The 18,612-nt window shown below is 27.6% G+C and overlaps 1 protein-coding gene and 1 long non-coding RNA gene across 3 annotated transcripts in view; one reads left to right on the top strand and one right to left on the bottom strand.

Moving 5' to 3' along the window:
- Positions 1–5,407: 5,407 nt before the first annotated feature.
- The window catches only part of LOC149893791 (protein NLRC5-like), a 17,557-nt gene continuing 4,352 nt past the window's right edge, over positions 5,408–18,612 (bottom strand). Inside the window, exons 3-6 of one of the 2 annotated variants that reach the window (XM_090076374.1) lie at positions 17,284–17,304; positions 13,485–14,834; positions 11,389–11,421; positions 5,408–6,049 (exon numbers count right to left, since the gene is read on the bottom strand). In XM_090076374.1, coding sequence (XP_089932500.1) covers positions 5,499–6,049; positions 11,389–11,421; positions 13,485–14,834; positions 17,284–17,304 — 1,955 coding nt within the window. In that variant the 3' untranslated portion in view covers positions 5,408–5,498. The remainder of the gene's footprint in view (positions 6,050–11,388; positions 11,422–13,484; positions 14,835–17,283; positions 17,305–18,612) is intronic. The other variant, XM_090076375.1, reaches the window with a different exon arrangement.
- LOC149893790 (uncharacterized) overlaps positions 12,799–18,612 on the top strand; it is a 22,612-nt gene continuing 16,798 nt past the window's right edge. Inside the window, exon 1 of the long non-coding RNA XR_016449104.1 lies at positions 12,799–13,054. This is a non-coding gene — a long non-coding RNA (uncharacterized LOC149893790). The remainder of the gene's footprint in view (positions 13,055–18,612) is intronic.

The raw sequence follows: 18,612 nt of genomic DNA, 5'->3' as shown, positions 1-18,612 counted from the left end.
CAATTTATGAGCAGAAAAAAATCTCCTCTAAAAGAAACTTTTTTACATCATCACAGAATATAATCTACATGAAGTTTGGATGTGGTTTTGCTAAATCTAATCAAAAACTCTTCGCTTGATAAACACTTTATAACCACCCAACTCTAAGCACTACTACAGAATCTGTGCACCATTTCATTAATATTTTGTCTATATTTTTTAAAAGAGCTTTGTCATCATTTTTAGGCAAAAAACGTTTTTTTCATTTTTGCTAATGTCAATAGACTTTTTAAGCATTTTATGCTGATTTATGATGATTTGGGCATTTAAATTAGAGCTGTGCAAAATCCAAAATTTTGACCAATACCAATACCGATACTGACAACGATATTTAAACCGGTTCTCTCAAAGACAAAAACATGGAATGTTTTTTTATTTTAAAATTTGTATATTTAAAAAATAGGTTGAAGAGACAAAATCAAATATTTTGAATTTCTCATGTTATAATTCAGAAACATTAACATTTCACCATGAGCTCCTGTTATTTCTCTTTGCAGTATATACATTTCCACCAATACTAAAAAGTCTTTCACTCTCCACAGAAGATGGTGGGCAACTTAAATACTCTAAAGCAAGTTTTGCTAATAGTGGCATTTGGTTTTCTGTGATTTCCACCACAACAAAGGATTACTTTCTTTGTCAATTAGGTATTCATTTGAGTGGAGTTGAATTTCGTTTAATAAAGTTTCATTTGAAATTGAAGTTTGTGGTTGACTGGTTTGCTTAGAGTTAAATCTTACAAGTTCTTCAAAGCAATTGTCAAAATCCATTTCTACTAAGGTAAGTATGGGTATTAAGGCCCACCTAACAGACTTTTGGTCATTTAGGCTTTAAAAATTAAGTTTAAAAAAATATTTTTGATTGCTGCTTAAGATTAATCATTCCTTGATGTAAAAATCTTATCTGCATATTGAGGAAATAATTATAACAAAAGTTATTCATGTTTTTGTAGCATACCTTAATTGGGCCTTATTACCCCCTTATGGGGGTAATAAGGCCCATGTAAAAAATACAAAAAATAAATAAAGAAAAACCAGAAAAAAGTTTGGAAACATTCTTTTAATGCATAGTTTATCTCACATTTATAAAATAATAAGTAATCTTGCATATTTATATACTTTAAAAGAATCAATTTTTTATACAACAGTGAATAACAACAGAAAATTAAAAAATTCAATAAAGAAATGTTACAAAGAAAAACATTATTCTTCGCAGAATGGACATATTAATTCTTCCTCATCTTCAGAATCATACCCCATGCACCCCTCGTGGTACCATACTTTACATTTACAACATTGTCGCATACTTTCTACAGACTTTTGCTGGCATAACAAACAAAACCAATCATTCACATCCACACTTACAGACTTACTTTTCTTTGCACTTGGTTTTCCTTTGCCTTTATTCTTTTTATTAACAGCTTTAGAAGTGGAAGATTGAGAATAATCTTTTTTCAGGTCTTTAGAAACATTTGCTTTTCCTTTGCCCTTATTCTTATTATTAACAGCTTTAGAAGTAGAAGATTGAAAATCTTCTTTCGTTAGGGCTTCAGCAACATAGTTAAAACTTTTTTTGCGACCGACCATAGCCATATTTTTCTTTTTAGCAGGACTCGGCATTAAATCATTGAAACTTGCACTAAGATTAATTTCAGGTTGATCGACTGAAACTGTTGAGGGACTAGGTTGGGTGACTGAAGCTGGTGAAGGACCAGATTCAGTAAGGCACGTGTTAAAAGATGCACTATCAATTTCTGTCAAAGTACTTGGCAAAAAAGCAGTATCTGGAATGGCATTTGGGTTAAAAGGATAAATCCCAGTAGCCCTGAAACCACTTGTAATATTCCCAATTGACATGCACTTGTTCCATGCTGGTGTAAAAAGTTTGCCAAATAGAGATTTGGTTATTCTTCTATCTGGATGTCTCCTCAAATATTTCATGACTTCTTCATCCCAATAGGGCTCGAAAGCTTTAAAGACAGATTTGTCCATGGGCTGCAGTTCATGGGTAGTATTGCTTGGTAAGCAAAAGATGTGAATCCCAAAGCGTTCCGCCTTTTCAACTATTCGAATATTAATATGGGAATCAGCACCATCAATAATTAACAGAGTCTCTCCACTTGTTTTATATTTGTTGAAGTGGTCAAGCCATATAAGAAAGGATTTGATGGTCATCGACCCCTTCTCCGTCATTAATGTAGTTGAACCTGGAGGCAAATCATCACTGAATTCACTCTTCAGGCGAATACCTTTGAAAAGCACCATTGGAGGTATAGCACTTCCCATAGCATTGGTACAGCCAACCACAGTCACATTTTCTGCATGTTCCTGAGCAACAAGATGAACTCTCTTCGCTCCCCGTTGTACTAAAACAGCTTGTTGGTGATGAACTGTAAGCCTGACTCCTTTTTCATCCATGTTGTAGAGCCTTTCTGGAGTATTAAAAAAGCCATGCAATGACATTAGTTTTTCTAATTTGGTGAAATAGTCCTTAACAATAAACGGATTCATTTTTTGTGCCCTTGCTGGGTTCATAAATTGCGCCTTTCGGCAGCTAATTTTTGGGTAGCGCCTTAAGAAATTATTACACCAGTCTCTACCAGCCAGTTTTTTGTTGACATTGAAGCAATGATTAATATTGTTTGCTTCGACAAACTCAAAAGCATATGCCCTCAAGAGTTTTGGTGTTATTGGCATACCAATGTCTGACAATCTGAAAATTCTTGACACTAACTTTTGCTCCTGCTCACTAGAAAGCGTAGTTTTTCTTCCTAAAGACTTTTTCTGGGATCCTGTACACAATTGATTTCGTAGAGTTCTACGAGGAATTTTGTATTTTATGGCAGCTTCTCTTTGCGATGCTCCGTTTTGCACAGCTTTGAAAGCCTCCTGCAATTGACCTTCTGTCCAATTAGCTCTACTTTTTCCATTAGCAGTTGCCATTTCCAAAGACAATATTTTAAATATATATTTTTTTAATAAATAGTATTTAAGTCTATAAAAATAAATATATAATTTTTTCTTTTAAAAAACAACATTTTATAAATTGATTAAAAAGTAAAAAATAAATTTTTTCAAAAGTAGTAAAAGTATAAAATCTATAAATTCCAGAACAACAACGTTTTTGTAAATAATATTTAACAATTTTATTTATTTACACTAAAGTTTGTTGTTTATTGTTTGTATTAATTACTTTTCTTAACTATTTCTTTTATTTACGCTAAACTTAAGTCAGTTTCAAGTTATTTGTTTTAATTACTTTTCTTAATAAATTCTTTTGTAACGCTAAACTAAAGTTTAGCGCATTTCTTTTATTATTACCGTTGACCTCGTGTTTGGGCCTTATTACCCGATTTTTAGTGGGCCTTATTACCCGCTTTGAACCTGTTACGTTTATCGATAATGTATCCTTTTGTTTCAACACTTGCATAAATCTTACATGATGAGTAATGATAACGAATAAGTACTTAATGCAAATAAATGCAATTGAAAAAAATAGAAGCTTTATAAAATATTTTAAAATGTAAAAACACGTATCTTAAAAATTAGACTTAAGCAATTTTTGACGAAACTAACAAAGTAATCTTGCTTTGTCGAACGCGCGGTAAAGAAATGCTGATTTTTTTTTGCTGCCAGTGATAAAACCAGATAACTCTAATATTTTAATGTCGAAAAAAAGTTTCACAATTTATTTTTTCCCTAACTTTGGATTAGTGGGCCTTATTACCCGCCGGGCCTTAATACCCATACTTACCTTATATCTTTGTATTCATTTAGGACTGAACCATTATTTGAATATTCTGAGTCAATAATTTCAATGTCTGCAGACTGATCATTTTCAGTAACTTTGATGTGTTTTATATTTTCATGGGTTTTAATAAGTTGAATGGTTGTGTTCTCAATACTTGTTTTAGCAGCTGAGAAAGTGCTTTCATTTTTGAATATTTTTAATTTGAATCTGGGATCAAGAAATGTTGAGAAGATGATGTTATAGTTATCAGTATATTGTTTGAATCTATTCTCCATTGAATTAGTTAAATCAGTGTACTCTCCAGGCCAATGAACTTGTCATCAATTGAAGCTTTATTAATGAAATGTTTCAAAAACTGTATCTAAGGTATAATATCTGAGACAATATAATTTCTTTCGCTCAAGCGAATTGTTGCTATGTGGAAATTAATTACACTCATTAATTACTAGTTGCAATGTGTGTAAAAAACAAGGCATACTATCATATGGGCCATATTTAACAGCCTTAACAATATTTGCACAATTATCTCTAGCTATTAAATGACCTTTTTAAAGGTGATATTTTAATTCAGTCATAATATCATCAGTTAATTCAGCAATATTTGCTGCTGTATGTCTCTCAGGAAATGGAGCTACTCTAAGTATAACAGTTCTCTGATTAAATGTATTGTCTAAACAGTGACCTGTCAGGCTCATGAAGCTTTTATTTGAACTACTGGTCCATATATCAGTAGTAAAGCTTATGAACTCAGCATTGTGTAACGTTAATTTTACCTTATCATTATTGTTGAGTGAATTGATGGTTATACTCTATTGGTACAAAACCATCAGAGGTATAGAGCTATCTTAAAAAAAAATTTTTTTCAAAGTTTTTTCTCAAGGTTACTTTTAATTGCTATGGAAACGGCAAGTATAAATTGATCAAAGTTACATGAAAAATGAAATCTGTCATTATAAATGATTGGGGGTTGAAAAAAACATGGTTTGAAAACAACTGAAAGTTTTTCGAAACAAAACACAAACTTAATACCTTCACAATAATTTAACTACTTTATTTACAAAGAAAAAATTTTTTTTAACTGCCTTCCTCCTTTGGGAATGAAAAATATGTCCACCGTCCGAAACTTTTAAAAAATTTGCTAAAATTTTGTTTTTCGATTTTCCGAGTTCCAATTTTTTTTCTTTTTTTTTTTTTTTTTATCAATATCAAAAAAAGCTTTCCGTTCTAAAATTTATCGAATCTCAACTTAAAAACTCGAATATTTTTTTCATTACTGTTACCATTGACAACAACAGAAAAATAACCAAATTTTTGTATATTAACATTGTTATTACATTAAATAGCTATCATTTTATTATATTTCCGTGATTTTTTGCAGTATTTAAAAAACTTCTTTAAGTTTTAATAAACAACAAATATTCGCAACAAAAACTTAAAATAAAAATGAAAATCTTTCCATTTTTTTCCACCTTTTATGTTTTAAAAGAAAATCGTTTTTTTTTTTCATTTTAAATTACTTAATATTTCATTTCATAAATAATTCTTGCATTATTTACACCTTTTACATTTTTATTTAAAATATTAAAAATATTTAAACAATCAAAAGTATTTCGTATCACTTCAACTTTTTCAACTCTTCGATGCTATAAAAGCTTTCTTGTATTACATATACTTTTTACATATTTACATTTGTATTTACTTTTTCTTCTTTACGTGTTTCTTACTTTAAACTCTTCGATGTTATAAAAAGATTTTCCACGGTACCAGATCGTCAACTCCTTGAAGTTCGAACCACGAAGCCATTCACAAATGTCGTCGATGAAGTTCGTGTCGTCGTGAAGTTCAAGATCTAAATTTTCTGTGAGTCGAATCCACGGGACGAAACCTTCGAACTCGTTCTTTGATACGAAAGTATCTCTGATGTATATCCGCAACCATTCAATCTTATGCTTCGGTGTCCATCCATCGATCTTCACTGGATGAAATAAGGCGACACTACGAACGTTTGTCGAACATAAAATGATAAGTTTTTTCTCATCCTCAGATAAAATCTTTTTACGAACATTTAATCCATTCAACTTGCATCCTGCGTCAAACAATTTCTCGATGAAATATTTCTCATGTGAAACTTCATAAGCAGTTTTTCCATCGCGTATAACAATAAACCACTCTCGTTCATCGATTGATCTTTTCATGTCCTCTTTAATCGACGCCTGCGCTTCAAAGAAGCATTCCATGAACATCTTGTATTGTATCTGACCTGAAGAATAATAATAACATATTAATAATATTATTAATATTTATTTATTTGCAACAACAATTGTTCAAGAAAACCAAATTGCAAGAATTTGAAAACACAATATCGTGTTAAATAAATATAAAACGGATATTATTTTCTTTATAAAAATCATCAAAACAGTTCAAAAGATCACAAATTAGTTCAAAAAATATTTTTTATTTAAATATTTACAAAACGAATAAATAGTTTACGAAATACAAAAATAAAATATTTATTGAAACTTGTCATACGCCGTTTTCAAACTATGGTTGCGCTCCAACCAATAGAAATACTATAAACAATTCAGCCTATCAGAAGCTTGACCAAAAGCATTAAAACAGCGCTCAACTTTATTTAAAAGTCGCGTGAGATTTTTGATACAAAAATAACTTATTTTCAAACTGAAATGAAAATATTTTCGCTTTTTATTTCTTTGCTAAAGCAACAAAAAATATTTTAAAATATTGTAAAAAAGTAAACTTGTTATCGCTTTTTCCCTAAAAACCAAACTAATAGAAATATATTCTGCTCAAAACTGATTTTAACAACTACATAACAACAAAATCTTAAACACTTACTTCTTTCACATCGTTCGTTCAGAAATTACAATAAACAAGAAAATGAACGAAGAAGTTTGCGATTTTCATCAATGATATAGCTCAACTCATGCGGCGATGTTCCCACTTAAAAAACGTCCGTTCGCTCACTCACTCACAGAGTTGTTTGAAAACTCAACCTGAGTGAGGGTTTAGTTGTAATTGAAAACTCGAACGTCGAATGCGGAACAATAGTTTAAAATTGTTCTCTTTGCTCTATTTGTCATTGTGCGCTTTAAATATTCTCAGTTCTCCTGAGAATATTTAGAGCATCTCAAGACAATTCTTAAAACTAAGAACGTGAATGAAGTTTTTATACTTTTTTCAACAGTATAAATTTCAAGACAATGCGTAGAAATGAGGGATTAAAAATGTTCTCTGAGACATAAAAAACAGGGATTTTCATGCTGCTGCTGCTACAAAAGATAAAGAAATATCAAAATATACTTTTAGCTTTTTACAGCCACACCCCTAATATTTCTACTGAAAGACCCAACATCGAGTAACAATCTGTTTAACAAAGCAATAACAAAATGTCGCCAAATATTCTTTTTGAAACTTCGAAAAAATGGAATTCAATTTTCCCTTACATCCCTCGTATAAATAATATAAAAAAAGATTTCTCAAAGTAACATTAAAACTTATACTTTACATGATTTTATCCATTTCTCTTTTCTTAGGATAAAAAAAATACATTTTCGTCAGGTTTTGAAGGCCGAAAAGTTTTATTAGGGGGATTGTGTTGACGATAGAGTAGAAAGCAATTAAGTACATAAAGAATTGAGTTTCTTGATATACAAATAAGGTGTAATTGAACGATTCATTTATCGTATGGTGCAAACTGTTTTAGTCCGATTTATTAATTGCCCTGTTACCAAGTTGCTTCGTTACTTGATCTTTCATTTCCTTCTGGCATTTTAGAAGTTTTGTTAGAAACAACTCACAAAAATGTTGAAAACCATGCTGTCAATAATTCCAAAAAACAGTGCCTACAAACTGAAAGTGCATGAGTAACAGCGATGAGCTTTCTTTAAGCAAAAAAGATTTTTTTATAGAAAGATATTGCTTACAAGAGAATAAACAACAAAAGACCAGGCTTAAAAGAAAAGAAAGAGATACTACCCTATCTTATCTATCTATTTTAACCTAATAAGGTAGATTAGGGTACTATTTGCACCTTAAGCGAAAATTGGAATATTTTCAAAAATGATTATGCTTGATCCAAAATTTTTGCGAATTAACAATTTTTAGGGATCCCTACTCATAGTTTACCTAGATATTTGGGCAACCGAATTTTTTTTTTAAAAGCACAAAGGTTCTAAAAAAGTCGCAAAAGTGCTCATATTACCAATACCACTCGGTAATATGAGCACTTTAATTTAGCTCAAAAAAATTAGCATTAATTAAGTAAAAAAATATCAACCTGACATATAGAACTAATTTTTGGAATATAATGATTCGTTATCAACAAAACTTATCGTTAAAAGATCAAATTTTAAGCCACTTTTTGTTAAAACAACACGACTATATTTTCCGCAAAAAAAAAAAAAAAAATTTTTCGTTCATTTTTCAATTTTATCGACTCATACATTTGAACGATAAACATTCAAATATTTTGAATTTAAATTACAGAAGAATATTCAGTATTGTTAAAATAATATAATACTTTGCTATGTTTTGTTTTTATTCAAATAGTTATTAAAACCACTGCTGTTTTACGACTTTAAACTTGGTAATTTCAATGAAAAACATGGGGTAATTTGAGCATGCTCATATTTCACAAAAATGGCATCTTTAAGTAAAGTCAAAACTAAATGTTTCTATGCATTGTTTTTCAAGCAAAAACGGAACAGATTTTTAGCTAATATATTTTTCTTCATAAAAAAATTAATTTCATTATTTTTGCACCAAAATTTCGCGCCACAGATACATTCGTGCGTGACGATATTATTTTAAAAATGCAAAAAATTTAACAGCGTTTTAATTAAATAATACCCTCTAATTACTGCTTATAAATTTACGCTAATTGTACTGATTCCTGTTATCACCATATAAAGTCGATTCAAAAAATACAAAGCAACTTTAATGCTTACGTCTACGAAATCTTTAGGTATGTTCATATTACCAAGGTGCTCAAATTACCCTAATCTACCCTATATTTTTTTTAAATTGTGCTTTCTGTTAGCAATGTTCAAAATCGAACATTTTTCGTAGCTAATACATTATGAACTTAAAGCCAAGGTGAACGCAGCGATTAAATGTCAACAATTGATGCTTAACTTAAAGAGTTGTTACGGTTGTAATAGCGCTTAGTGCTTGTTTATAGCTGCGATTTTACTAACACAATTTGTTTTCATAACTTTACAAAGTCAAAATCAGCAGGTCAACATCAGCCAAACATCTTCTCAGAGCAAGAATTCATACTTAGCATTTGTTTTCGTTCAACAAAGCAAGATGAACTCAAAAGTGCTGAGGATGATCAGAGTCTTGAAGTGCTGTAGTCATTCTAGTGATACTCGTGAATAAGCTTGTAACTTCATATATTCGCTTTGTTCCAGTTTAAAAAATGCTTACAGAGTTGTTTGAAAACTCATCCAGAGTGAGGGTTTAGTTGTAATTGAAAACTCGAACGTGGATTGTGGAAAGACAGTTTGCAATCTTCCTCTTCGCTCTATTTTTTACACAGTTCGCTTTACATATTCTCAATTCTCCTGAGAATATTTAGAGCATCTCATGACAATTTTTGAAAGCAAGAACGTGATTGAGGTATTTGTACTTTTTTTAATCGGAACTTTCAAACAAATAGAAAAATACTTGTTATCGATTTCGGTAAAATCAAGAAACATTTGATTTATAATAAAAAATTCAAAACTCAATTCTTACCTCTCTATCTAAAGTTATTGGAGCGACCTTTTTAGTTAACAGAAGAGTTTGGGTCCGTTAACCAAAAACTCAAAATGTACAGAATGCAGGTAAAACATTTTATTTTCAAGTGAAATTTTCAAGTGCGGATTTTAATTTTTAAATTTAGATCAATATCATAAAATAGTAGTCAGTCTGACTAAAGAAGACCACATATTGAATAACGAAAATAAAACTACAAACGTAAGTTCTATAGCCATCATTTTTTTCAAGTGTCTTTTGTTCTCTATATCTCTTAACTTGTTTACTAACTGTTAACTTAGCCACATCACAAAGTTCAGAAATTCGCTTATAAGAATCTTCTTCTCTACAACACGTATTATTAAATTTTTCTTTTTCGTGACAATTCCTTAACCTTTCCCATTGTTTTTTTTAATTCAACTTAAGTTAAATATTATCTCCAGTAAACTAATTTTAATTTTTCTTAATGAAGTTTTGATTTTCTAAATGGGCATGGAACTGTTTATAAAGTTTTGTTCGGTTATGTTTTCAATAAAATTTGAATTTCTACCTACCATTACAAGTTATCATTCTTTTGAGTAAATTATACGATCCCATTATAGGAACAATTGTTAGATATTTCATTCATCTTCAGTGAAAAGTCAAAAAGTTATGACAAAAAAACTTGAAAAATTTAGCTAATTATAAACTTTTGCACTCTACTGTAAATTTTGATGGGTAGGAAATTGCTGGCCTCACCGCTTCAACACAAAGCTCAGAAATTTGCTTATAAGAATCTTCTTCTCTGCTGGCCCACAGCTTCACTTCTTAGGGAAGGATAGAATGTTTCAGTTTAATCAAGAACAGAGTTAGGAGGGTGCAACTTTGATTAAAAGAGGCTGCAATGTTTCTCTTGATTTTTAATTTTAGGTGGGTTTTTAATTATTCAAAAGTAAGTCCCTAAATAAATGGAAGGATTTATTCTTAAAGAATAGATATTTCTAAGTTTATTTTCTCATTCTTTTTTTCCTCTTTAATATGCTTAAAAAGACTCATCTCCGTAAAGCTTAAAAGGTGAGTAGGGGGTGGGTGGGGTAGGGTGTTTTAGAGAGAGAGAGAGAGAGAGAGAAATTTTTAGACAAAAGAGTGTAAATGATTCTATTTGTCAAAATTCTGTTCATGGGCTTTTATCACATTGAAAACTAATTTTCACAAAGAATTTCAATGGATCAGTGAAAGTATAAATTCAAACCACACGAGCAATACTACAATTAATGTTTACGGCTTCAAATTTACAAAGAAAATAAAAGTTTTTCAATATAAACATTTACAGTTGTCTTATACTCATTGCTAACCTATTCATACCTAACAAATTGATAACTGATAACTATCTTCTAGAAATTTAACGAAGTAATAAAACTGACACTGAAAACAAAAACTCACAAAATAGAAAATATGTTAAAACTAAAAGTTTATCATAAAACGAGGCTAACAAATAAAACAGATAAAACAATCCATCTAACTAGATAACAAACGTAACTGATAATAACATTATTTACACTACAATTAGTAAAATACTGAATCTTTACAAAATACTGAAAGTCATGAGAGTCATTTTATTAGCAAAATAGACCGAAAAAACTCATGTCATAAAAATCTTCACTATTTCCTTTCAGCTATTGAAACTTTCTCCAAAAGTATTTTGTAAATGAAAGAAGAAAAGTAGTCGAATTTATCAATTATTTTAAATTTGTGGTGCGGGAATGAACCGATGCAAAAATCTCCAAAAATAAAGCAATCGCATTTTAAAAGAATTGATCACGTAAAAGCTTCCCTAAACAAATTAAAATAAATAATTCTTACCACTAAATTCAGTTATACGTTTTGGTACCAAATCTAAAAACAAAAAAGCACAATGTATGAAATTTTATTTTAGAAAAAACTTATTTAATTAGAAATGATAACAAAAAAAGGAAGGGGAAATAAATTTAAATCGTTTATCCTGTGGCTCATTCAAAATTCAAAAAGTGAAATTTCTAAAACGATATTTTTTGGCATAAGCAATCAATATTCCCAAGTGATAAGAAATCAACATATTTTCCCCGTGTTTTAATTATGTTATTGTCTTGTAACCATGTTGAAAAGTCAAAGTTCGTGTTTTTGTTACGGTAAAAAACAAACAAAAAATTGCAAAGAAACAAGAAAACTTTAAAACACCTTCTGCCTCTGAAATGCTTATATAAGTCTTTTTCCAAATAAAGATCAATAAGGAATAATACTATACATTATGCACATATCAATACTCATAATAAGGGGTCCATTTTTTTTTCATCTTTTTTTTCCATCTTATGGTCTTGTAATCTTGAATAGTCAATATTTATGTGAAACTTTTTATGGTCAAAAACAATAAAGCTACCCTTAAACTCTGCATACTGTTTAAACGCTTACATTAATCTATTTTTAAAAATTGACTTTTTTATTATTTTACTCTTTTTGACATATATTTAATAATCTAGAAGTAAAAAACAGATACCTTTCATTTTTAAATTGTTATGCATATAAATATAATTAACAGATATATTTGTTATGTTCATGCCTAAAGTTTTTTTAAAGGAGCATTTTTTGCAAATGCTGGTCAATATATATTTTTAAAAATGTCTTATTACCAACTGATTTAATTTATCTTAAATATTTACCATTCCAACGAATTTAAATATACGAATTTATCAAATTAAATCTCAAAAGTTTTTCTTCTAAAAACATTTTTTTAAAAGCATTTTTTAAAAACAGAACGCAATTTGAAGTTTAATAATAAAAAAAGGCTTTAAAGCATTTTTAATAACTTCAAACGAATAAGTTAAGATGACATCGATTGTATTATTTCTAAGTTAACTTTAATTAAAATAAATTAACTTTAACATGGAAAAAACTATTTTTTACCATGCAGTAAAAGAATTTAATTCAATATTAAAATTGAAAAATACTAAATATAACAAAATTCTTGAAGTTAAAAACCTTGTCATCTGTTTTGCAGAATTTAACACATTGAAAAAAAAAATATCTTTTAAGCAGTAAGAGATGTCAAAACAACTAAAAAAACTGTTTTATTCTTTTGAAGAAAGATTAGTTAGACACTTAATTAAACTGCAAAGTTGTATAAAAAAACATTTTGAAATAGTTTAAAAAAATTGGGTTTGGATGAAGTCAATGACAATCTCGATAATAGTTCAAAGAAATATTTACTTTGTAAAAAAGGCATAAATCTCAAAAGTTATAAAACAGACATTTATAGTTAGCATAAAAAAGCTTGTTCCCACTAACTTTGTTTGATTTTTGCAATTTGTAGGAAAATCTACCCAAGTTAATTACCCGGGTAATGCAATTGCTTATAGAATTGAAGTTTTTGCTAACCCTGATTTAACTACACTTAACTACAAGCATCAAGCAACCTGCAAACATGAGAAAAATGTTGAACAACTCGATTTTAAAAAAAATGCTTGAAGGAAGAAGAGCAACTGGTTTGAATCTCGTGAGTTTAAAATTTAATTTCAACATGAAATCTTTTTGTAAACTTTGTTTTTCTTTTTAATTATCTAAAAAACATTTTAAAAGTTTTTATCTCATTACTTTTATTAAACATCTAGTGAACAGTGACATTCAGTGAAAAGTATCTTTGAACAAGTATACAAAACTTCATCTCACACATCATATTGTTTTCTGTCCTCTCCTTCCCCTTACAACCAATACACAAACACATAAACACAACATATATGAAAACAAAAACACACTAATCTCTAACACATAAAAATGCGATGCAAGGCCTACTAAAAAGAAGGTAAAAAACAAAACAAACATTCAATCAGTTTTTGTAATTTCTCTGTACTGGGACTATACAAGAAATATTTATTAAAACAACAAAGTAAAATAATAGAAAAAGATAACTTAGCATTTCAACTTACCAAGGACTTCTAGTAACAACGAATGCACTTCTTCTTGTGACTTCTTCATTTTGGCAATAAAATTTACAAAGCAGCTGGAATCTCTATTAGCTAATCCACATATCATTGGCAATAAACTTCGAATTCTTTTGTCTCTCATTATCTCACTTGAAGTTAAACAAATGTATGCATGTACAGATGCACAAAACTCCATTAAAGTGAGGTGAACAAACTGATACCGATAACCAACATGTGACTCAATTTTTTCAATGAAACCAAATACTTTATCATTATCACGATCATCAAAGTTACCCATCTGTTTCATCTCAGAATCAGTGAAAATAACTTTGCCCTGATTCAGCAACTCAAAAGCAATTTTACAAATTCTATATACATTTTTCTTATTACTGGCACTTTCCATCATCTTCCAAATTGGCTCCTTAATTTTGTTGATGTGTTTTTGTAAAAAGTATATAAAAATGCAGCAGTACAACTCCGTCATAGTGTTAAATGAATAATACTTTTCCAATGTAGAAGTGATGATTGCACACATTACTGCTAAATAGAATGGCACAGATGCCATAGCTTTTGCAGCATAAGATTCTTCAAGTACATTATTTACACTTTCAATTTGATTTTTATTTGTGTTTTTTTCTATGTAATCTTTAATTCCATCATTATTGAAACCCATTATTTGAATGATTAACTTATCTTTCTTATCCCAGACTTTATACTTGTATTTTGATATAGCACCAACCCTTCCAGCAATAACGCATTTGGCTTTATCAAAATTTAAAGTATCTGCTAATGCATTAACAATGGGATGTTGACTCAGTTTATTTGAATCGTGTTTTAAAAGTTTATCTAACCAGAAAAACTCATCCAACCCATCCACCACAAACAACATTGAGAGATGTGGAGAAATATCAAAACCATTAACAAAATCTTTGTAAAAATAATTTAGCAGCTCATCTACACTGCTAATATTCTCAATCAGATTTAACTGCCTGCATTCCAGAAAAAACACAAGATCTATACTTTTCCATATTGAACCCTTCGCCCAATCAAGTAAGCATTTCTTAAGAAATAATGTTTTTCCAATACCAGCAATCCCAGAAATCAACAGTAAAGAAGGACTTTCTGATAACACTTCTTGCAAACTTATTCTTTCATAACTCAAATGTTTTTGAAGAAAATATTTTCTTTCAGAATTATTCACAGCATCTTTTTCTACTTCATTTGCATCAACCAAAGTTAGTTCTACAAACTTATCAGAAAGTTCAACATCAATAGGGGTTATCATTTTATGTACAAGTTGCTCAGTTGTTTTATAGATTTCAAGATAATGGGTTTTCAGTGCTTTGCTTATATCTAAAAAAAAAGTTTTCATTAAAAAAATGCCATTAGGAAGTTTCTTTTAACCATAATAGCCCAGTGTTATATGCTAAAGACCTCAATCATTTAATTCACATATAGTTTGGGAAATTAGAGTTTATTGATGAGATAATCAATGCTAATTTGTTTATTGATGTTTTGGCCATAAGTTTAAAACATTCAGCTCAAAGACATAGATAAGGAAATGATTTTTTGCTTCATCAGGACAATGACCCAAGACACACCCACCCCTTTCTTTAAATAAAATGATGTAAAAATGTACTATTATTATTAATATGTGAAATTCTATTATTTTTTAAAGGGTGAATTTTTTCTTGTACTATATATTTAATTGTTTATTGTTTATTACAGTATTAAGCTTTAAAAATATTTTTTTAAATCACTTGATAAAATATCTTTTATAGCTATGATAACAATAATAATAACAATTAATAATAATAATAATAATTTTTTTTTTCTTTAGTAAACATTTGCATGATTTTTAACTATTCAATTTTATTTACTTTATTCTATAAAAAAAAAAATAAGCTAAAGATATCAAGAGGATAAGGACTACCATGAACTACATGAACTTTATCTACACTGACCTCCATAAAATTTAAGGAGCTCTAAAAGAAAATACTTTTCCAGGAAACAAAAACATTTAAGATAATTAAAATAATTTTAATTTAAATACCTTTATAAGCTACGACATTTGCTTATAAATATGGAATATAAAATTAATCAAGGTCAAGATGAGGTTTTACCAAAGATGGCTAACTTAAACAATTTCTGTATGATAGATGAATTTGATGTCAGAGATACTGAATAAGTTATCATATGGTAAAATAAGAACTTTAACTTAGAATAGTCCTTTTCAAAACATAAAAAATTTCTTCCAATATCTTGAAAATGAATCTACTTTAAAAGATTTTTGTTTTGGCTTTTTCAGCAAAATGAATTGAATTAAAACTAGAGGAAAAAAAAGGCAATAACAAATCAAACAAACAATTATTTTTAATAAACTTTTATTGAAGTTTTTAGAGAATAAAATGATAATTTTACTTGTTTTTACTTTAAAGCATTTTGTGCTGTTTGATATGTTGTTTACAATAATGGTAATAATTTATAGGAAGTACAACTTTTCATAATATAACATTATCATTAAACTTACTGTTTATGAAAATTCTATTTGTGCATGCTTTTAAATTATCTCTTAAGTTTCATCTAAAGGCTCTACGTAAGTACAGCTGTTTTTTTGCTCACACTCATTTAAAAGTAAAATTGTTCAAATAAAATGATAACATGATAACAATTATAATAACAAAAATGATTTATAATAAAAAATTCATGATGACAAATAAAATTTTATCAGTGGTTTATCAATGTTGCGAAAAAATTGTTTTTATTAAAAATCAAAATAAAAGAAAAATTATATGTTATTTTTTATAACATTTCATTGAAATGTCTAAGTTAACTAAACTTATCGATATAATAGTAGTTGTAGTAGTAGTAGTAGTAGTAGTAGTAGTAGTAGTAGTAGTAGTAGTAGTAGTAGTAGTAGTAGTAGTAGTAGTAGTAGTAATAATAATAATAATAATAATAATAATAATAATAATAATAATAATGATGATGATAATAATAAATAAAAATAATAATAATAATAATAATAATAATAATAATAATAATAATAATAATAATAATAATAAATAATAATAATAATAAAAACAACAATAACAAAAATAATAATAATAATAATAATAAAAACAACAATAATAATAAAAACAACAACAATAATAATAATAATAATAATAATAATAACAATAATAATAACAATAATAATAATAATAATAATAATAATAATAATAATAATAATAATAATAATAATAATAATAATAATAATAATAATAATAATAATAATAATAATAATAATAATAATAATAATAACAATAATAAGAAGAAGAAGAAGAAGAAGAAAAATAATAAAAGTAATAATAATAATAGCAATAATAATTATATAATAATAATAATAATAAAAATAATGATAACAGTAATAATAAAAATATATCACTAATATACCTTTTACAATGTTTCTAAAAATCTATGGATATTCTTTCAGAGAAAATGTTTTGTATTACTGATCTCTCAGTCTATTCAATTTTTTAAAAGATGCTAATATCTAACATTAACACACTTTCTTAGTTTGTAAGATTGGATTTCAATAAATCCTATCACAACTCCTTTAGACTTCATGACTTTGACAGAAAAGGTAACTATCACAACTAGCTATTTCTAATCTTTTGAGCTTTGCTTGAGGTTTTAACAGGTGTTGAAATGTGGTAGTAAAATCTTTATAAAATTTTGTTAACTTCTTTTTAACTTTACATAATTTATTAAAACTAAAAATTATTTTATTCAAAATACAATTTGGTATTTACTTGCTTACCATCTTTATGCTGCTCTGCATCTGGAAAAATGAACAGAAAAAAAACCATAAAAACTTTTAATGAACACAGAAAAACATGTGATAGGAAAATATATTATCTTCTATATTATTAATATATTATCTTTTATGTTATTTAAAAAATTAACCAACAGTTATTAAAACAGCAATTATTCAACAAAGATGACTTAAGTAAAAACTATAAATCATAATCTCAACAATGTTCTTGGTTGTTAGTATAACAAATATTAACATATCATCTTTTATGTTATCTAAAACATCAACCAACAGTTCATAACTCATAATCTCAACAATATTCTTTAAATTATTGTTTATAACTTGGTTGGTAGTATAATAAATCCTAATGAATGTCCTTGGTTGGTAGTATAATAAATCCTAATGAATGTATTAGAGGAAAAGAAAGAGTTACTAGATACCAATTTTTATTTTTTATTTTTTTTTTTTTATTTTTTTTTTACTTTTTTTTTTATTTTGATGTTGATATTTAAATTTGAAATTCCTCTTAACTTTTACGTTTTTTCATCTTTTTAATCTTGCATTTTCTTTCAAAATGTTAAAACCTTTATTTATTTCAGTGCTTATGTTTACAAAAAAGAGAAATTCTTTTTAAAATATATATATATATTTTTAAGAAATTCTCCTTTTTTATCAAAGTTACTTTTCTGATTTAAAAAATATTAAATTTTAAATGAATTATTTGAGCTTGAAACAAAAAATGAAAAAAAAATCTCTCTGATGCTTAACATTAACATAACTGTAATTTGTTTTTTTTAACATTTTATAAAATAAAGCTTACTTATAATTATTTTCTGTATATTTTTTCAATCCTTACATAACATATTCTTTACTTTTATTCTTTTGTCATAAAAATTGATTTTACTTAAGAAAACAATTTTACTAAAAATTATTCCTACTTTCTACAAATAATTTCTTTTGAAAATAATTTCTTTCTATTATTTATTATACTCTTTGCTGCTCTTTTCTCTTTTAAAACATTTTATTATAAAACTTTGAAATGAAAAATAATTATAGAAAAATGCAATATCATTCAATCAAGTAAATCAATTTCAATCAATTTTCATTAATTTTGTCACTTTAGCATGGGATAGTAGGGTGTGAAGATTTTTTTTTTTTTTTATGTTAAAAAAGAGTAGTGAAAGAATTTAAGTTTACAATTAGTTAAACTTTATTAGGGAAACTTTCAAAACTAAATTCCAATAAATGCTAGCTCGCTAAATATTGATTTCAATACTAAACCTTTTTGGTCATTTTAGATGTTAGTCATTATATTTATATTTGTTTATGGAATAG

Source organism: Hydra viridissima, unplaced genomic scaffold (assembly GCF_058129835.1).
Source record: "Hydra viridissima isolate aposymbiotic clone 2 unplaced genomic scaffold, HvirCarnegie_v1 scaffold_1, whole genome shotgun sequence".
In the NCBI taxonomy this organism is placed as follows: domain Eukaryota; kingdom Metazoa; phylum Cnidaria; class Hydrozoa; order Anthoathecata; family Hydridae; genus Hydra; species Hydra viridissima.
Note: the sequence above shows the minus strand (reverse complement) of the source record. Positions and strands in the feature narration are given on the sequence as shown.